This window comes from Petromyzon marinus, assembly GCF_048934315.1.
Source record: "Petromyzon marinus isolate PM22_M1 ecotype Great Lakes invasive population chromosome 76 unlocalized genomic scaffold, UKy_Petmar_22M1.pri1.0 chr76_unloc.3, whole genome shotgun sequence".
Lineage (NCBI taxonomy): Eukaryota > Metazoa > Chordata > Hyperoartia > Petromyzontiformes > Petromyzontidae > Petromyzon > Petromyzon marinus.
The window spans coordinates 732,174-754,912 of NW_027422620.1; the positions used below are offsets into that span (position 1 = coordinate 732,174).

General features: G+C 40.7%; 1 protein-coding gene and 1 long non-coding RNA gene across 2 annotated transcripts in view; one reads left to right on the forward strand and one right to left on the reverse strand.

Annotated features, from left to right (window-relative positions):
* The window catches only part of RP2 (RP2 activator of ARL3 GTPase), a 34,128-nt gene extending 14,472 nt beyond the window's left edge, over nucleotides 1-19,656 (reverse strand). Inside the window, exons 1-3 of the mRNA XM_032980905.2 lie at nucleotides 19,519-19,656; nucleotides 11,164-11,388; nucleotides 8,306-8,458 (exon numbers count right to left, since the gene is read on the reverse strand). Coding sequence (XP_032836796.2) covers nucleotides 8,306-8,458; nucleotides 11,164-11,388; nucleotides 19,519-19,656 — 516 coding nt within the window. The remainder of the gene's footprint in view (nucleotides 1-8,305; nucleotides 8,459-11,163; nucleotides 11,389-19,518) is intronic.
* LOC142908215 (uncharacterized) lies at nucleotides 18,085-20,225 on the forward strand. Its single transcript, XR_012931638.1, has 2 exons — nucleotides 18,085-18,880; nucleotides 19,375-20,225. It is a non-coding gene; the product is annotated as an uncharacterized LOC142908215 (long non-coding RNA).
* The last annotated feature ends 2,514 nt before the right edge of the window (nucleotides 20,226-22,739 follow it).

The following is a 22,739-nucleotide window of genomic DNA, read 5'->3' on the forward strand; positions in this document are numbered from 1 at the left end:
TGATAATAAACTAATTAGTAATGATAATAAACTATTTAGTATTGATAATAAACTAATTAGTAATGATAATAAACTATTTAGTATTGATAATAAACTAATTAGTAATGATAATAAACTAATTGGTATTGATAATAAACTAATTGGTATTGATAATAAACTAATTAGTAATGATAATAAACTAATTAGTAATGATAATAAACTAATTAGTAATGATAATAAACTAATTAGTAATGATAATAAACTAATTAGTAATGATAATAAACTAATTAGTATTGATAATAAACTATTTAGTATTGATAATAAACTAATTAGTAATGATAATAAACGAATTAGTAATGATAATAAACGAATTAGTAATGATAATAAACTAATTAGTATTGATAATAAACTAATTAGTATTGATAATAAACTAATTAGTAATGATAATAAACTAATTAGTAATGATGATAAACTAATCAGTATTGATGATAAACTAATTAGTATTGATAATAAACTAATTAGTAATGATAATAAACTAATTAGTAATGATAATAAACTAATTAGTATTGATAATAAACTAATTAGTAATGATAATAAACTAATTAGTAATGATAATAAACTAATTAGTATTGATAATAAACTAATTAGTAATGATAATAAACTAATTAGTATTGATAATAAACTAATTAGTATTTATAATAAACTAATTAGTATTGATAATAAACTAATTGGTAATGATAATAAACTAATTGGTATTGATAATAAACTAATTAGTAATGATAATAAACTAATTAGTATTGATAATAAACTAATTAGTATTGATAATAAACTAATTAGTATTGATGATAAACTAATTAGTATTGATAATAAACTAATTAGTAATGATAATAAACTAATTAGTAATGATAATAAACTAATTAGTATTGATAAACTAATTAGTATTGATAATAAACTAATTAGTAATGATAATAAACTAATTAGTATTGATAATAAACTAATTAGTAATGATAATAAACTAATTAGTAATGATAATTAACTAATTAGTATTGATAATAAACTAATTAGTAATGATACTAAACTAATTAGTAATGATAATAAACTAATTAGTATTGATAATAAACTAATTAGTATTGATAATAAACTAATTAGTAATGATAATAAACTAATTAGTATTGATAATAAACTAATTAGTAATGATACTAAACTAATTAGTAATGATACTAAACTAATCAGTATTGATAATAAACTAATTAGTAATAATAAACTAATTAGTAATGATAATAAACTAATTAGTAATGATAATAAACTAATTAGTAATGATAATAAACTAATTAGTATTGATAATAAACTAATTAGTATTGATAATAAACTAATTAGTATTGATGATAAACTAATTAGTATTGATAATAAACTAATTAGTATTGATAATAAACTAATTAGTAATGATAATAAACTAATTAGTATTGATAATAAACTAATTAGTAATGATAATAAACTAATTAGTAATGATAATAAACTAATTAGTAATGATAATAAACTAATTAGTATTGATAATAAACGAATTAGTAATGATAATAAACTAATTAGTAATGATAATAAACTAATTAGTATTGATAATGAACTAATTAGTATTGATAATAAACTAATTAGTAATGATAATAAACTAATTAGTAATGATAATAAACTAATTAGTATTGATAATAAACTAATTAGTATTGATAATAAACTAATTAGTATTGATGATAAACTAATTAGTAATGATAATAAACTAATTAGTATTGATAATAAACTAATTAGTATTGATGATAAACTAATTAGTATTGATAATAAACTAATTAGTAATGATAATAAACTAATTAGTATTGATAATAAACTAATTAGTAATGATAATAAACTAATTAGTAATGATAAGAAACTAATCAGTATTGATGATAAACTAATCAGTATTGATAATAAACTAATTAGTATTGATAATAAACTAATTAGTATTGATGATAAACTAATTAGTAATGATAATAAACTAATTAGTATTGATAATAAACTAATTAGTATTGATGATAAACTAATTAGTATTGATAATAAACTAATTAGTAATGATAATAAACTAATTAGTATTGATAATAAACTAATTAGTAATGATAATAAACTAATTAGTAATGATAATAAACTAATCAGTATTGATGATAAACTAATCAGTATTGATAATAAACTAATTAGTATTGATAATAAACTAATTAGTATTGATGATAAACTAATTAGTATTGATAATAAACTAATTAGTATTGATGATAAACTAATTAGTATTGATAATAAACTAATTAGTAATGATAATAAACTAATTAGTATTGATAATAAACTAATTAGTATTGATAATAAACTAATTAGTAATGATAATAAACTATTTAGTATTGATAATAAACTAATTAGTAATGATAATAAACTATTTAGTATTGATAATAAACTAATTAGTAATGATAATAAACTATTTAGTATTGATAATAAACTAATTAGTAATGATAATAAACTAATTAGTATTGATAATAAACTAATTGGTATTGATAATAAACTAATTAGTAATGATAATAAACTAATTAGTAATGATAATAAACTAATTAGTAATGATAATAAACTAATTAGTAATGATAATAAACTAATTAGTATTGATAATAAACTATTTAGTATTGATAATAAACGAATTAGTAATGATAATAAACGAATTAGTAATGATAATAAACTAATTAGTATTGATAATAAACTAATTAGTATTGATAATAAACTAATTAGTAATGATAATAAACTAATTAGTAATGATAATAAACTAATTAGTAATGATAATAAACTAATCAGTATTGATGATAAACTAATTAGTATTGATAATAAACTAATTAGTAATGATAATAAACTAATTAGTAATGATAATAAACTAATTAGTATTGATAATAAACTAATTAGTATTGATAATAAACTAATTAGTAATGATAATAAACTAATTAGTAATGATAATAAACTAATTAGTAATGATAATAAACTAATTAGTATTGATAATAAACTAATTAGTAATGATAATAAACTAATCAGTATTGATAATAAACTAATTAGTATTGATGATAAACTAATTAGTATTGATAATAAACTAATTAGTAATGATAATAAACTAATTAGTATTGATAATAAACTAATTAGTAATGATAATAAACTAATTAGTAATGATAATAAACTAATCAGTATTGATGATAAACTAATCAGTATTGATAATAAACTAATTAGTATTGATAATAAACTAATTAGTATTGATGATAAACTAATTAGTAATGATAATAAACTAATTAGTATTGATAATAAACTAATTAGTATTGATGATAAACTAATTAGTATTGATAATAAACTAATTAGTAATGATAATAAACTAATTAGTATTGATAATAAACTAATTAGTATTGATAATAAACTAATTAGTAATGATAATAAACTATTTAGTATTGATAATAAACTAATTAGTAATGATAATAAACTATTTAGTATTGATAATAAACTAATTAGTAATGATAATAAACTATTTAGTATTGATAATAAACTAATTAGTAATGATAATAAACTAATTAGTATTGATAATAAACTAATTGGTATTGATAATAAACTAATTAGTAATGATAATAAACTAATTAGTAATGATAATAAACTAATTATTAATGATAATAAACTAATTAGTAATGATAATAAACTAATTAGTATTGATAATAAACTAATTAGTACTGATAATATACTAATTAGTATTGATAATAAACTAATTAGTAATGATAATAAACTAATTAGTAATGATAATAAACTAATTAGTATTGATAATAAACTAATTAGTATTGATAATAAACTAATTAGTAATGATAATAAACTAATTAGTAATGATAATAAACTAATTAGTATTGATAATAAACTAATTAGTATTGATAATAAACTAATTAGTAATGATAATAAACTAATTAGTAATGATAATAAACTAATTAGTAATGATAATAAACTAATCAGTATTGATGATAAACTAATTAGTATTGATAATAAACTAATTAGTAATGATAATAAACTAATTAGTAATGATAATAAACTAATTAGTATTGATAATAAACGAATTAGTATTGATAATAAACTAATTAGTAATGATAATAAACTAATTAGTAATGATAATAAACTAATTAGTATTGATAATAAACTAATTAGTAATGATAATAAACTAATTAGTAATGATAATAAACTAATTAGTAATGATAATAAACTAATCAGTATTGATGATAAACTAATTAGTATTGATGATAAACTAATTAGTAATGATAATAAACTAATTAGTAATGATAATAAACGAATTAGTATTGATAATAAACTAATTAGTATTGATAATAAACTAATTAGTATTGATAATAAACTAATTAGTAATGATAATAAACTAATTAGTAATGATAATAAACTAATTAGTATTGATAATAAACTAATTAGTAATAATAATAAACAAATTAGTAATGATAATAAACTAATTAGTATTGATAATAAACTAATTAGTATTGATAATAAACGAATTAGTATTGATAATATACTAATTAGTAATGATAATAAACTAATTATTAATGATAATAAACTAATTAGTAATGATAATAAACTAATTAGTATTGATAATAAACTAATTAGTATTGATAATAAACTAATTAGTAATGATAATAAACTAATTAGTATTGATAATAAACTAATTAGTATTGATAATAAACTAATTAGTAATGATAATAAACTAATTAGTATTGATAATAAACTAATTAGTAATGATAATAAACTAATTAGTATTGATAATAAACGAATTAGTAATGATAATAAACTAATTAGTATTGATAATGAACTAATTAGTAATGATAATAAACTAATTAGTAATGATAATAAACTAATTAGTATTGATAATGAACTAATTAGTAATGATAATAAACTAATTAGTAATGATAATAAACTAATTATTAATGATAATAAACTAATTAGTAATGATAATAAACTAATTAGTATTGATAATATACTAATTATTAATGATAATAAACTAATTAGTAATGATAATAAACTAATTAGTAATGATAATAAACTAATTAGTATTGATAATAAACTAATTATTAATGATAATAAACTAATTCGTAATGATAATAAACTAATTAGTAATGATAATGAACTAATTAGTAATGATAATAAACTAATTAGTATTGATAATAAACTAATTATTATTGATAATAAACTAATTAGTAATGATAATAAACTAATTAGTATTGATAATAAACTAATTAGTATTGATAATAAACTAATTAGTATTGATAATAAACTAATTAGTATTGATAATAAACTAATTAGTAATGATAATAAACTAATTAGTAATGATAATAAACTAATTAGTATTGATGATAAACTAATTAGTATTGATAATAAACTAATTAGTAATGATAATAAACTAATTAGTATTGATAATAAACTAATTAGTAATGATAATAAACTAATTAGTATTGATAATAAACTAATTAGTAATGATAATAAACTAATTAGTATTGATAATAAACTAATTAGTATTGATAATAAACTAATTAGTAATGATAATAAACTAATTAGTAATGATAATAAACTAATTAGTAATGATAATAAACTAATTAGTAATGATAATAAACTAATTAGTATTGATAATAAACTAATTGGTATTGATAATAAACTAATTAGTATTGATAATAAACTAATTAGTAATGATAATAAACTAATTAGTAATGATAATAAACTAATTAGTATTGATAATAAACTAATTATTAATGATAATAAACTAATTAGTAATGATAATAAACTAATTAGTATTGATAATAAACTAATTAGTATTGATAATAAACTAATTAGTAATGATAATAAACTAATTAGTAATGATAATAAACTAATTAGTATTGATGATAAACTAATTAGTATTGATAATAAACTAATTAGTAATGATAATAAACTAATTAGTATTGATAATAAACTAATTAGTAATGATAATAAACTAATTAGTATTGATAATAAACTAATTAGTAATGATAATAAACTAATTAGTATTGATAATAAACTAATTAGTATTGATAATAAACTAATTAGTAATGATAATAAACTAATTAGTATTGATAATAAACTAATTAGTAATGATAATAAACTAATTAGTAATGATAATAAACTAATTAGTATTGATAATAAACTAATTAGTATTGATAATAAACTAATTAGTAATGATAATAAACTAATTAGTAATGATAATAAACTAATTAGTATTGATAATAAACTAATTAGTAATGATAATAAACTAATTAGTATTGATAATAAACTAATTAGTATTGATAATAAACTAATTAGTATTGATAATAAACTAATTAGTAATGATAATAAACTAATTAGTAATGATAATAAACTAATTAGTAATGATAATAAACTAATTAGTAATGATAATAAACTAATTAGTAATGATAATAAACTAATTAGTATTGATAATAAACTAATTAGTAATGATAATAAACTAATTAGTATTGATAATAAACTAATTAGTATTGATAATAAACTAATTAGTAATGATAATAAACTAATTAGTAATGATAATAAACTAATTAGTAATGATAATAAACTAATTAGTATTGATAATAAACTAATTAGTAATGATAATAAACTAATTAGTAATGATAATAAACTAATTAGTAATGATAATAAACTAATTAGTATTGATAATAAACTAATTAGTAATGATAATAAACTAATTAGTATTGATAATAAACTAATTAGTATTGATAATAAACTAATTAGTATTGATAATAAACTAATTAGTAATGATAATAAACTAATTAGTAATGATAATAAACTAATTAGTAATGATAATAAACTAATTAGTAATGATAATAAACTAATTAGTATTGATAATAAACTAATTAGTAATGATAATAAACTAATTAGTATTGATAATAAACTAATTAGTAATGATAATAAACTAATTAGTATTGATAATAAACTAATTAGTATTGATAATAAACTGCAGTACAACTTCGCTATTTCGGCGTCCGACAATTGGGGGAGTGACTCGGCACGGCCTGCGGATTTCGGCACGCGCCGGTGCACGGTGTGCCGGGAATTTGTGAGCGCGCTTACGAAGGGCCATCGCCCGAAACGTCACGCGCGGTTCACTTTCAAGAGGGGTTGAGTGGGGCGAGGGGATTGCTATCAGGACCCCGCCGAGTCGGCATCTTGTGCCTGCGCCCGTACACCGGTGTGGTGTGGTGCACGCCGGTGCCACGGCACACCGGTGTGTGGTGCACACACGTGGTGCACCACCCCGTGTCTCCCCGTGTCTCCCCGTGTCTCACAACACCTCCCCGTGTCTCCCCGTGTCTCCCCGTGTCTCCCCGTGTCTCCCTGTGTCTCATTACACCTCCCTGTGTCTCCCCGTGTCTCACGACACCTCCCTGTGTCTCCCTGTGTCTCCCCGTGTCTCCCCGTGTCTCACAACACCTCCCCGTGTCTCCCTGTGTCTCATTACACCTCCCTGTGTTTCCCCATGTCTCCCCGTGTCTCCCCGTGTCTCATGACACCTCCCCGTGTCTCCCCGTGTCTCCCCGTGTCTCACGACACCTTCCCGTGTCTCCCCGTGTCTCCCCGTGTCTCACTACACTTCCCCGTGTCTCACGACACCTCCCCGTGTCTCCCCGTGTCTCTCCGTGTCTCACTACACCTCCCCGTGTCTCCCCGTGTCTCCCCGTGTCTCACAACACCTCCCCCTGTCTCCTGTGTCTCCCCGTGTCTCACGACACCTCCCCGTGTCTCCCCGTGTCTCCCCGTGTCTCCACGTGTCTCCACGTGTCTCCCTGTGTCTCATTACACCTCCCTGTGTCTCCCCGTGTCTCATTACACCTCCCCGTGTCTCCCCGTGTCTCCCCGTGTCTCCACGTGTCTCCACGTGTCTCCCTGTGTCTCATTACACCTCCCTGTGTCTCCCCGTGTCTCATTACACCTCCCCGTGTCTCCCCGTGTCTCCCCGTGTCTCCCCGTGTCTCATTACACCTCCCCGTGTCTCCCCGTGTCTCCCCGTGTCTCATTACACCTCCCCGTGTCTCCCCGTGTCTCTCCGTGTCTCACTACACTTCCCCGTGTCTCACTACACCTCCCCGTGTCTCACTACACCTCCCCGTGTCTCGCCGTGTCTCCCTGTGTCTCATTACACCTCCCTGTGTCTCCCCGTGTCTCCCCGTGTCTCTCCGTGTCTCACTACACCTCCCCGTGTCTCACTCCCCCCCTCCTCCCCCCCACGGCAGCCATACTTCACCCGGAACTGGGAGGCGAGCTCCGGGTAGTAGAACTGGTAGCAGGCGAACTTGAGGGCGGTGGAGGCTTCGATGACAGGCTGTGTGGAGCAGCACAAGGAGATGTTCAGGCCACGACAGTCGCGCGTCCGGAACTGCTGGCACGCCACCAGCACCTTGCACCCACACGGGGGAGAGACACGGGCAGGAGCAGTGAGACACGGGGAGACACGGGGACACACGGGGAGACATGGGGAGACACGGGGAGGTGTAGTGAGACACGGGGAGACACGGGGAGACACGGGGAGACACGGGGGAGAGACACGGGCAGGAGCAGTGAGACACGGGGACACACGGGGAGACACGGGGACACACGGGGAGGAGCGGTGAGACACGGGGAGACAGGGGGAGACACGGGGAGACACAGGGAGACACGGGGAGACGCAGGGAGGAGCAGTGAGACACGGGGAGACACGGGGAGAGACACGGGGAGACACGGGGAGGAGTAGTGAGACACGGGCAGGAGCAGTGAGACACGGGGAGACACGGGGACACACGGGGAGACACGGGGGAGAGACACGGGGAGACACGGTGAGACACGGGGAGACACGGGGAGGAGCGGTGAGACACGGGGAGACACGGTGAGACACGGGGAGACACGGGGAGGTTTAGTGAGACACGGGGAGACACGGGGGGGGAGTAGTGAGACACGGGGAGGAGCGGTGAGACACGGGGAGACACGGGGAGACACGAGGATTAGCGGTCAGACACGGGCTGTATATGTGTGTGTATGTAAGAAGGGGGACCGCACAGACTGTAACAACTACAGGGGCATCTCACTCCTCAGTGTGCCGGGAAAGGTCCTGGCAAGGATTATTCAACATCGCCTTGCCAGGCACGCTGAGGAGAGGCTTGCGGAGCCCCAATGCGGTTTCAGGAAAGGGCGGTCCTGCACAGATGCCATATTTTCTGTCCGTCTGCTACAGCAGAGGTGTAGGGAATTCCCACAAGATCTACATCTCTGCTTTATTGACCTGGTCAAGGCCTATGATACCATCAGTAGGCCTGGGCTCTGGGTTGTTCTTCGTGCTTTTGGAGTCCCTGACCCTCTGCTCACGATCATTAAGGACCTTCATGATGGTGAGCGGGCCCGGGTAAAACTACGTGGCCGGGAGTCAGAGCCATTCCCTGTACACCTTGGGGTGCGACAGGGTTGTCCTCTGGCTCCCACATTATTTAACATCTATTTTGACCACGTAGTTCGTGAAGCCTTCAATAGCTGTACCGGGGGAATCTCCATATGGTACAGATAGTGTAGCGGTTAGCGCTACACTGCGCTATGAACCTGGCGACCCGGGTTCAATTCCCGCTCACGGCCAACACCAGTGACGATTATCTGAACCGGTCCCGGGCCTCCCCTAGGTCGACTCAGCCTCAAATGAGTACCTGGTGCGGTGTGTAAACATTGCCACTAGGGAGACAAAGGCGGTCGGGCGTGGTGCTGGCCACCCACCCCCTCGTGAACCGTTCCGGCCTTCATAGGTGCTCGTTAACAGCACTTGCCCCTACAGTCTGTTAAGGCTATATGGGGGATCTTTGTTTGTGTGTATGTGTGTATGTGTGTGTGTATGTATATATGTGTGTGGGTGTATGTGTGTGTGTATGTGTGTGTGTATGTATATATGTGTATATGTGTGTGTGTATGTGTGTGTGTATGTGTGTGTGTATATATGTATGTGTATGTGTGTGTGTATGTGTGTGTGTGTATGTGTGCGTGTGCGAGGGTGGTGGTGGTGGTGGTAATGGTGGTGTAGTGGTTAGCGCTACGCTGCGCCATGAAGCTGGCAACCCAGGTTCGATTCCTGCTCACGCTCAACACCGCTGGCGATTATCTGAACCGGTCCCGGGTCTCCCCTAGGTCGACTCAGCCTCAAATGAGTACCTGGTGCGGTGTGTAAACATCGCCACTCGGGGAGACAAAGGCGGCCGGGCGCGGTGCTGGCCACCCACCCCCTCGTGTGCCACGGTTCCGGCAGCCTTCACAGCTGCCGCTCCTCGCTACAAGCGGCACTTGCCCCGACAGTCTTTGTGTGGTTGTGGTGGTTGTGGTGGTTGTGGTGGTGGTGGTGGTGGTTGTGGTGGTTGTGGAGGTGGTGGTGGTGATGGTGGTTGTGGTGGTTGTGGAGGTGGTGGTGGTGATGGTGGTGGTGGTGATGGTGGTTGTGGTGGTTGTGGTGGTTGTGGAGGTAGTGGTGATGGTGGTTGTGGTGGTTGTGGAGGTGGTGGTGATGGTGGTGGTGATGGTGGTGGTGGTGATGGTGGTGATGGTGGTGATGGTGGTTGTGGTGGTGATGGTGGTTGTGGTGGTGATGGTGGTAGTGGTAGTGGTGGAGGTGGTGGTGGTTGTGGTGGTGATGGTGGTAGTGGTGGTGGTGATGGATGGTGGTGGTGGAGGTGATGGAGGTGGTAGTGGTGGTAGTGGTGGTAGTGGTGGTAGTGGTGGTTGTGGAGGTGGTGGTGACGGTGGTGGTGGTGGTGATGGTGGTGGTGGTGGTGGAGGTGGTGGTGGTGGAGGTGATGGAGGTGGTAGTGGTGGTAGTGGTGGTAGTGGTGGTTGTGGAGGTGGTGGTGACGGTGGTGGTGGTGGTGATGGTGGTGGTGGTGGAGGTGGTGGTGATGGTGGTAGTGGTGGTGGTGATGGATGGTGGTGGTGGAGGTGATGGAGGTGGTAGTGGTGGTAGTGGTGGTAGTGGTGGAGGTGGTTGTGGTGGTGGTGGTGATGGTGGTGGTAGTGGTGATGGTGGTTGTGGTGGTTGTGGTGGTGGTGATGGTGGTTGTGGCGGTGGTTGTGGTGGTGATGGAGGTGGTGGCTGCCCGTCACCTCGCAGTCCTCGCAGTCCCGTAGGAAGACGCTGCCCTTGACGGGGCCCAGCACGAGGCGGCAGCGCACGCAGTCGTCCACCGTGACGGTGGCCGAGTGGTCGAGGATGAAGAAGCGGCAGTCGCTGCAGGCCTGCACCACGAGCTGCTGGCCGGCCACGGAGCCCGGGGCCCGACCCACCACCGTGCCGCTCAGGCCGCTCAACACAAAGCGCTGCAGGTCCACCTGTGGGTCAGGGCGGTGGTGGTGGTGGTGGTAGTGGTGGTGGTTGGAGTGGTGGTAGTGGCGGTGGTGGTGGTGGTGGTAGTGGTGGTGGTTGGAGTGGTGGTAGTGGTGGTGGTGATAGTGGTGGTGGTAGTGGTAGTAGTAGTGGTGGTGGTAGTGGTGGTGGTAGTGGTGGTGGTGGTAGTGGTGGTGGTAGTAGTGGTGGTAGTGGTGGTGGTAGTAGTGGTGGTGGTAGTGGTGGTGGTGGTGGTAGTAGTGGTGGTAGTGGTGGTGGTGGTGGTAGTGGTGGTGGTTGGAGTAGTGGTAGTGGTGGTGGTGGGAGTGGTGGTAGTGGTGGTGGTAGTGGTGGTGGTGGGAGTGGTGGTAGTGGTGGTGGTAGTGGTGGTGGTGGTGGTGATGGTTGGAGTGGTGGTAGTGGTGGTGGTAGTGGTGGTGGTGGTAGTGGTGGTGGTAGTGGTGATGGTTGGAGTGGTGGTAGTGGTGGTGGTAGTGGTGGTGGTGGTAGTGGTGGTGGTGGTAGTAGTGGTGGTAGTGGTAGTGATGGTGGTAGTGGTGGTGGTGGTAGTGGTGGTGGTTGGAGTGGTGGTAGTGGTGGTGGTAGTGGTGGTGGTGGTAGTGGTGGTGGTTGGAGTGGTGGTAGTGGTGGTGGTAGTGGTGGGAGTGGTGGTAGTGGTGGTAGTGGTGGTGGTGGTAGTCGTGGTAGTAGTGGTGGTGGTAGTGGTGGTGGTAGTGGTAGTAGTGGTGGTAGTGGTGGTGGGAGTGGTGGTAGTGGTGGGAGTGTTAGTGGTGGTAGTGGTGGTGGTAGTGGTGGTGGTAGTGGTAGTAGTGGTGGTAGTGGTGGTGGTGATAGTGGTGGTGGTAGTAGTGGTGGTAGTGGAAGTGGTGGTAGTGGTGGTAGTGGTGGTAGTAGTGGTGATAGTGGTGGTGATAGTGGTGGTGGTTATGGTAGTGGTGGTAGTGGTAGTAGTGGTGATAGTGGTGGTAGTGGTGGTGGTTATGGTAGTGGTGGTGGTAGTGGTGATAGTGGTGGTGGTTATGGTAGTGGTGGTGGTGGTAGTGGTGGTGATTGTGGTAGTGGTGGTGGTAGTGGTGGTGGTTATGGTAGTGGTGGTAGTGGTGATAGTAGTGGTGGTGGTAGTGGTGGTGGTAGTGGTGGTGATTGTGGTAGTGGTGGTGGTTGTGGTAGTGGTGGTTGTGGTGGTGCACCACAGCCTCAAATGAGTGACCTCGTGTGGCTGTGAGATGTAAAACATCGCCACGGGGGGGTGGAGGAGACCAAGGAGGCCGTGCCGTGCCGTGCCGTGCCGTGCCGTGCCGTGCCGTGCCGTGCCGTGCCGTGCCGTGCCGTGCCGTGCCGTGCCGTGCCGTGCCGTGCCGTGCCGGCCTCCGTGGGTGCCGCTGCTCCGCTAACAGCACCCGGCGACCCGAGTTCGATTCCCGCTCACGGCTAACACCAGCGGTGACGATTCTCTGAACCGGTCCTGGGCCTCCCCCCTAGGTCGACTCAGCCTCAAATGAGCACCTGGTGCGGTGTGCAGTAAACATCGCCACTGGGGGGAGACAAAGGCGGCCGGGCGTGGTGCTGGACACCCACCCCCTCGTGTGCCACGGTGCCGGTAGCCTTCACTGGTGCTGCTACTCGCTACTAACAGCACTTGCCCCTACAGCCTGTTGCAGGCTACACGGGGGACCTTTGTCTTTAGTGTGTTCATAGGTGCTGCTACTCGCTACTAACAGCACTTGCCCCAGCAGTCTATTACAGGCTACACGGGGGATCTTTGTCTTTTTTAGTGGGCGCCACGGTGGCTAGGAGATGTTAACGACCTCGCCTGGTCTACAGGAGGTCGCGGGTTCGATCCCGACCCTGACGATGCCTGCTGCTGCTGCTGTGTGTGTGGAGTCTGCATCTCTCTCATCATCATCATCATCATCACGGTGGCTAGGAGATGTTAACGACCTCGCCTGGTCTACAGGAGGTCGCAGGTTCGATCCCGACCCTGACGATGCCTGCTGCTGCTGCTGTATATTTGGAGTCTGCGTCTCTCTCATCATCATCATCACGGTGGCTAGGAGATGTTAACGACCTCGCCTGCTATACAGGAGGTCGTGAGTCCGATCCTGACGATGACGACGATGACGACGATGACGACGACGATGACACCAGCCACTCCGTTGAGCTATCATCGGTGACAGCCCGGAGCTCACTTCGAGCTAAATAGCTCTACGGGGGCCTTCTTACACCTCGGTTGAAGTTGTGTTGTCCGTGTTTATATATCTGGATGGCTTCATGAACGAATCTTTGCTGATAGCCAGTGGGTTTGCAGAGTACCTCCGTCCTGGCAAAATCAATTCTGCGTGTGCCCACAGCGTCAAAGCAATGATCAGCCACGGCCGAGGTATTTGTCCTACCGTGTTTTAGATCTGCCTTGTGTTCACGAACCCAGTCCGAGACATGTCGCTTAGTTTCCCCGATGTAACTGCTGCCGCAGATACAGCTTAGTTTGTAGACGCCCGGGGTATTGCGTGTCAGGGATCACGTCCTTCACAGACGGGATCAGATCACGAATTGTACGTACTGTTCTTGGTTCTTTCGGTGAAGTCACGTAGAAGGGAAACAATAAAATAATAAAAATATAAAACTAAATAAAATTCTCACGACGTTTCGGCCACAACGCAAGCAGCCGTCCTCAGGTGAAGAAACACAAAGGCTGTCACAAAGACAGCGTCTTAATGAACACTGCTACGCTTAAATTTTGATTTAAAGCTTTCGTGACTGCAGGGATTCATATTCTTGGTTCTCTCGGTAAAGTCACCGCCACGTAGAAGGGAAACAATAAAATAATAAAAATATAAAACAATAAAATTCTCACGACGTTTCGACTGCAACATAAGCAATCGTCATTAGGTGATTTTCACAGCTGATGATGATTTCTTGTGTTGCAGTTGGAACGTCGTGAGAACTTTATTGTTTTATATTTTTATAATTTTATTGTTTCCCTTCTAACGTGGTGACTTTACCGCAAGAACCAAGAATATATACTGCTAAGCTTGGCAGCGTCTTTTAAGCTGGGTGGGAGGAGGAGAGAGCCTTGACAAATGAGTTTACATATCAACAGAGGAATTTAGCATGTTGGTGACAAATGCGGATATGGGGTTAGTCACTCCTTCCGGAATGTGTAGGCGGTAGTGGGGGGGGTCTCAAAGTCATATTATGCTGTAGTGTATTATGTAGGATTAGCGGTAACAAAGGGAGGGAAATTTTAATAATAAAGAACTTTATTAAAGAACTGCTTATTTTACTATTTTTATATTGTTATTATTTTTATATTGTTTCCCTTCTAACGTGGTGACTTTACCGAAAGAGCCAAGAAGATGAATCCCTGCAGTCACGAAGGCTTTCAATCGAAATGTATGCACTGTGTTGAATCGTACCCGGATTCATAAAAAAGGTTTTTGGGTTAGATCGCGTTTATTTATAAATGTGTCGTAACCCTCCACCACCCGACACGGCCAATCAGCAAAAAAAGTGTCACGTTGACAAAAGACAAAAATAATTCACTACTTTAGCCCACCGGTGTGTTGAAGAGTGAATCCACACTTACAGTTTGAGTACGACGTTTCGCTGGTAAATACATCCAGCATCATCGGGCAATTCGCCAGAATGGTAAAGCCCTCGCTTGCTCCCGGTTTTATATAGAGCAGCAGGGTGACGTGTTAAATCGTACCTGGATGTTGCGTTTGCTCATGATTTTGGAAATCTTTTTTGGTGACCCCTGGCTCGGCATGGCAAGGTGATGGTTTTGATTGGGTCCTCAGATGGTTCTTTCCCAACGGTTGGGGTGATAGCTTTACGGATTGTGAGGTCTGAATATCCATTAATCTTCAGGGCTTGGCGTACGTGCTCCAGTTCACTGGCTAGGTGGTGATGGTCGGAAATGCAACGAGCTCTATGGTGCAGTGGTACCTGGGTACACGCCGTTAATTCCTTCCAGAAGGGAGGAATCACACCGAAAATTACGGACACCAAACTAATTTTTCCCATAAGCAATGAAGGGCAAAAGGAAATCATCCGTTCCAGAGTATAAGAAATGATATTTTATATGGCACATTACACATTCATGGCGTTGTATGAACTAATGTAGACGCCACTTATTACTAAGATGCACGCATGAATAAAAATGAGGAAGAACACGTGGAAATTCACCAAGAGTTCTAGCAAGGGTCGTGCACTGAACAAGATCTAGAGGCAGACTCAGGAGCGGCACTTTGTCTCAGTCGTGAACGGGGTCTACACGGGGACGCGGTGACTCGTCCCGACCCAAGTTCTAGCAAGACGTCGTACCCCAAGACGTCGTACCCCAAGACGTCGTACCCCAAGACGTCGTACCCCAAGACGTCGTACCCCAAGACGTCGTACCCCAAGACGTCGTACCCCAAGCAAGACATCGTATTCCAAGACGTCGTACCCCAAGATGTCGTATCACAAGACGTCATATCCCAAGACGTCGTACCCCAAGACGTCGTACCCCAAGCAAGATGTCACCACTATACACTACACTACTATACACTACATCATACACTACTATACACAACACTATACACTACTATACATTACATCATACACTACTATACACAACACTATACACTACTATACATGACACTATACACAGCACCACTAAAAACTACACTATACACTACACTACTATTCACGACACTATACACTACTATACACTATAGTATACACTATACTATACACTACACTATACACTACACTATACACTACTATACACTACACCACAATACACTACACTACTATACATTACACTATACACTACTATACACTATAGTATACACTATACTATACACTACACTATACACTACACACGATACGCTACACTATACACTACACTACTATACACTACACTATACACTACTATACACTGCAGCACTATTCACTACACTATACACTACACTACTATACACACTACACTACTATACACTACACTACTATACACTACACTATACACTACACTATACGCTACTACACTATACACTACTATACACTACACTATACACAACACTATACACTACTATACACTACACTATACACTACTATACACTACACTATACACTACTATACACTACACTACTATATGCTATACTATACACTACACCAGGGGTCGGGAACCTTTTTGACTAAGAGAGCCATGAAAGCAAAACATTTGGAAATTTATTTCAGTGAGAGCCATATAATATATTTTAAAAGTGAATTCAACTAAATGTCAGTATAATAAGCCTCTGAATTTATTCTTTTAAATAATGTTGTTATAACACTCACCATTAATGCGACTTCTGGTGCTGCATGGATTTGCTGATGTCTTTGTAGTCGGGTTGGTACTTTGTAGTCGGGTTGGTACTTGGTGAGGTTAAGCTTCATGCAAGCGTTGAGGCTTTCATCCGTTAAACGTGATCGTAGGTTGGACTTGATGTTTTTAAGATGTGAGAATGACTGCTCACATGCATACGTAGATCCAAACATGGTCAATACAGCAATACTCACACGCTGCAGTGTGTGGTATGTGACAGGAAGCGCGTTCCAAGTTTTGAGAATCAGCTGGTCTTCGGGTTGGAGTTTTTTCATTTCTGTCCACATGTGCTTGCTCGCCAACTCCGCTTTCTGTCGTGTGATTCTTTCCAAATCTTCATTCAGTGACTTGAACTTATTCACCCACATGTCTGAGGCCTTCAGGTCAGCCACTTCTGCTTCAAAATCTCTGACGGAGACACCAGGGATGTAATTCAGGTCGGCTGTGTTCAGTGAACACTCGTTTGGATGGGTGATGAACTTAAAAAGACGAGTGTGCTCACGAAATTCTCCAAAGCGTGCTTTGAAGGACTGTAGGAGACTGGATGTGCAGCCAGCTAGCTGGTGGAGATCAAGGTTTTGAATGGGCTCACTTGCTGTGCATGCATCTTTAAATTGGCTCAGTTTTTCAAAATGTAGTAAACGACCTGTTTCAAGATCCGTGATGAAAAGCTCCAGCTTGTTTTCAAAAGCAAATACAGCTTGTTGAAGGGATAACACTGTATTTCCAATGCCTTGCATTTTCACGTTGAGCTGGTTCAGATGTTCAGTCAGATCTACGAGATAGTAAAACTTGAGGAGCCACTCGGTGTCGGCTAGCTCAGGATGCCCGACGCCTTTCATTTCAAGGAAAGTCCGGATTTCGTTCAGGCAAGCCGCAAAACGGCTAAGCACCTTCCCTCTTGACAACCAACGCACATTGCTGTGCAAAAGCAGACCAGGATAGTTATTTACAACTTCATCCAGCAGTGTTTTAAACTGGCGATCATTTAAGGCTCGGGCAACAATAAAGTTGATCACACGAATGACCAGCGACATCACTTCGCCAAACTGCCTGTCACACATCTGAGCACAAAGTGCCTCCTGGTGTATAATGCAATGGAAACTTAGGATGGGTCTATTTTCATGTTCACGGAGAAGCGCCACAAATCCTTTGTTTTTCCCCACCATACACGGAGCACCATCAGTACACACTGAGAGAAGTTTATCCATAGGTAGACTTTTTTCTTGAGCAAACTCCATGAAAGACTTGAATAAATCCTCACCTCTTGTGGACCCTTTTAATGGCAGAACAGCAAGACTTTCTTCGCGCAGTGTGTCACCAACAGCATATCTTGCAATCACGCTGAACTGCGACAAATGGCTCACGTCTGTTGACTCATCCAAAGCCAGAGAAAAGAACGGCGCTGCATTTATGTCCTTCACTTGCGTTTCCTCCACTTTGTTTGCCATCACGATGGTACGATCATGAACAGTTCTTGCCGACAGAGGCATGTCTTGTATCCGTTTGATTATCTTGTCTTTGTTCGGAAGATCATCAAAAAGTTCATTGGCTACATCCAGCATGAACGTTTTAGCATACTCGCCATCTGTGAATGGTTTTCCGTTCCTCACTATTGCTAAAGAACCAGCAAAGCTAGCCGAATTATAGTCACCTTGCCGGGTCCATACGCGGAGTTGCTGCTGGCTAGCTTGCACCCTGCTCAGCTCTTGGCACGCTTTCTTTCTGCTGTCTCCCACAGGGTATTTTGATGCAAAGGTAGCGTGGCGCGTGTCGAAGTGCCGCTTTACATTCGACCGTTTCAACGATGCAATTTTGTCATTGCAAATTAGACACACCGCAGAACCCGCTCTCTCCACAAAGGCGAATTCTTCGGTCCATTCGTCCTGAAATGTACGATACTCGTCGTCTTTTTTTCTTTTCGCCATCTTCTTCGTCGAAGGGTTAGCTTTGAGCTAATGACCGAGCAGACGCAGTCTCAGACTGATTCAAAAGGGGGCGTTTACCTGTTTTACCCAGCAACGGCAAACGTAGGCCAGTATCATCCAATTAAAATAATGGACAATTGCTCCTGCAGCCCTGAACAGGACATGCGCAGTGAAAAATCGATGGATGGATTAAAACAAGTGAGAATATTTTGTTTTATCTGCGAGCCATATGCAATCATCAAAAGAGCCACATCTGGCTCGCGAGCCATAGGTTCCCGACCCCTGCACTACACTATACACTACACTACTATACACTACACTACTATACACTACACTACTATACACTACACTACTATACACTACACTACTATACACTACACTATACACTACACTACTATACACTATACTATACACTACACTATACACTACACTATACACTACTATACACTACACTACTATACACTACACTACTAGTGTCACGTAAACACAAAACGTGGTGGACAATTCGTCACTTAGTTACAGCCACTAACGCGTTGTGGTTATTTTACATTAAACAACATTTGATTTTTCACGACGCGAGCGGCGATGGCTTCGGTTGACGATGCACAACCGACGGGGCGAATCGTTTGTTTATTTTAAAAATGTTAGTTTAATCTTTTTAAACATTCCGACCTTTTTTTTTTACGTCGGAGAGCGGATCCGGGCTGGGGCGGAGCGCCGAAGAGGAGGCCGCGCGTGCTCCCCTCGGAGCCTACGGCCTTGCCTGAATCGCCCCGCCGGCTCTGGTGCACCACGCTCGGCCTGCGTGGGGGTGCCCACCACCCCCCTCTCGGTACCTTTTCGCGCTTGTCCCAGCTGTACTTCTTTGATGGAGCCTCTTCCACCACGGCCTCCTCCTCCTCCTCCTCGCCGCCTTCTCCTCCGCCCTCGCCACGATTCTTTTTGCTCGATTTCTTTGAGAATAGGCAGCCCATGGTTCTTGCTGTGCGGTGTGCGGTGGCTGTGTGTGGTGGTGGTTGTTGTGTGTGTGTAGTGTGTGTGGTGTGGTGTGTGTGTGGTGGTGGTTGTGTGTGGTGGTGTGTGTGGTGTGTGTAGTGTGTGTGGTGTGGTGTGTGTGTGGTGGTGGTTGTGTGTGGTGGTGTGTGTGGTGTGTGTAGTGTGTGTGTGGTGGTGGTGTAGTGTGTGTAGTGTGTGTGGTGGTGGTTGTGTGTGGTGGTGGTGTGTGTGGTAGTGGTTGTGTGTGGTGGTGGTGTGTAGTGTGTGTTGGGTGTGTAGTGTGTGTGGTGTGTGTAGTGTGTGTGTGGTGGTGGTTGTGTGTGGTGGTGGTAGTGTGTGTGGTGTGTGTAGTGTGTGTGTGGTGGTGGTGTGTGGTGGTGGTTGTGTGTGTGGTGTGTGTAGTGTGTGTGGTGTGTGTAGTGTGTGTGGTGTGTATAGTGTGTGTGGTGGTGGTTGTGTGTGTGGTGTGTGTAGTGTGTGTGGTGGTGTGTGTAGTGGTTGTGTGTGTGGTTGTGTAGTGTGTGTTGTGTGGTTGTGTGTGTGGTGGTTGTGTAGTGGTGGTGTGTAGTGTGTGGTGTGTAGTGAGTGTGGTGTGTGCAGTGTGTGGTGGTGGTGTAGTGTGTGTGGTGGTGTGTGTGTGTGGTGTAGTGTGTGTGGTGGCTGAGTGTGTGGTGGTTGTTGTTGTTGTGGTATCGTGAAACAAGCTGGCGACGAAGCTCCCACACACTCACACAACACCCTTCTCCCCCCGCAGCTCAGCAGCGTTGCCTGCTGAGCTGCTGCTGCTACTGCTGTGCCTGCTGCTATGACTACTGCTGCTGCTGCTATGACTACTGCTGCTGCTGCTGCTGCTATGACTACTGCTGCTATGACTACTGCTGCTGCTGTTACTGCTGCTATGACTACTGCTGCTGTTACTGCTGCAGCTGTTACTGCTGCTGCTGTGACTGCTACTGTGACTGCTGCTATGACTACTGCTGCTGTTACTGCTGCTGCTGTTACTGCTGCTGCTGTGACTGCTACTGTGACTGCTGCTATGACTACTGCTGCTGCTATGACTACTGCTGTGACTACTGCTGCTGTTACTGCTGTTACTGCTGCTATGACTACTGCTGCTGTTACTGCTGCTGCTGTGACTGCTACTGTGACTGCTGCTATGACTACTGCTGCTGTTACTGCTGCAGCTGTTACTGCTGCTGCTGTGACTGCTGCTATGACTACTGCTACTGTGACTGCTGCTCCGATTACTGCTGCTACTGCTGCTATGACTACTGCTGCTGTTACTGCTGCTACTGCTGTGATTGCTGCTATGACTACTGCTGCTACTGCTGCTGCTATGACTACTGCTGCTATGACTACTGCTGCTATGACTACTGCTATGATTACTGCTGTGACTACTGCTACTGCTGTTACTGCTCCTACTGCTGCTGCTATGACTACTGCTGCTGTGACTGTGACTACTGCTGCTGCTGTGACTACTACTGCTGTGATTGCTGCTATGACTACTGCTGCTGTTACTGCTGCTACTGCTACTGCTGTGACCACTACTGCTGCTACTATGACTACTGCTGCTACTGCTGTGACTGCTGCTACTGCTGCTGTGACTACTGCTGCTGCTGTGACCACTACTACTGCTGCTGCTACTGTTACTACTGCTGTTACTACTGCTGCTACTGCTGTGACTACTGCTGCTACTGTGACTGCTGCTGCTGTGACTGCTGCTACTGCTGCTGCTACTGCTGTGACTACTGTAACTACTGCTGCTGTGACCACTACTGCTGCTGTGACTACTGCTGCTACTGCTGTGACTGCTGCTACTGCTGCTGCTGTGACTGCTGTGACCACTACTGCTGTGACTACTGCTGCTGCTGTGACTGCTGCTGCTACTGTGACTGCTGATGCTGTGACTGCTACTACTACTGCTGCTGCTGTGACCACTACTACTGCTGCTGCTACTACTGCTGCTGCTGTGACTGCTGCTGCTACTACTGCTGCTACTGCTGCTGCTGTGACTGCTGCTGCTGTTGCCACGGCAACCGGCAGTGGTGTGGAGCTCCCCCCCCCTCCCCCCCCTCAGTGCCAGAACTCAAATCTCGATTTAGACTGCACTCGGAGGATGAATCTGATGAGTTATAAAGCTCTTGAGGCCACGGGCACACCGAGACGCTGCAGATGCTGCTAGGGTAACCAGCAAGGCATGGAAACTCTCTCTCTCTCTCTCAGTGCCAGAAGTCTAATCCGTATTTAGACTGCACCACGAGGGTGAATCTGATGAGCTATGAAGCTCTTTGATAGACAATTGTCCCAGTCGAAGCAGAAACCTCTGGCAGATTGAGCGCGGGACTGCTGCGGCTGTCTAACTGTGATCGTGAATGTTTAATTGTTCACCAAATAATCAGTGTCCTACCTTGTTACAGACCAACTCACTCACCTGTCAACCCCTACTCAGTGTCCTACCTTGCTACAGACCAACTCACTCACCTGTCAACCCCTACTCAGTGTCCTACCTTGTTACAGACCAACTCACTCACCTGTCAACCCCTACTCAGTGTCCTACCTTGTTACAGACCAACTCACTCACCTGTCAACCCCTACTCAGTGTCCTACCTTGTTACAGTCCAACTCACTCACCTGTCAACCCCTACTCAGTGTCCTACCTTGTTACAGACCAACTCACTCACCTGTCAACCCCTACTCAGTGTCCTACCTTGTTACAGACCAACTCACTCACCTGTCAACCCCTAGTGAGTGTCCTACCTTGTTACAGACCAACTCACTCACCTGTCAACCCCTACTCAGTGTCCTACCTTGTTACAGACCAACTCACTCACCTGTCAACCCCTACTCAGTGTCCTACCTTGTTACAGACCAACTCACTCACCTGTCAACCCCTACTCAGTGTCCTACCTTGTTACAGACCAACTCACTCACCTGTCAACCCCTACTCAGTGTCCTACCTTGTTACAGACCAACTCACTCACCTGTCAACCCCTACTCAGTGTCCTACCTTGTTACAGACCAACTCACTCACCTGTCAACCCCTACTCAGTGTCCTACCTTG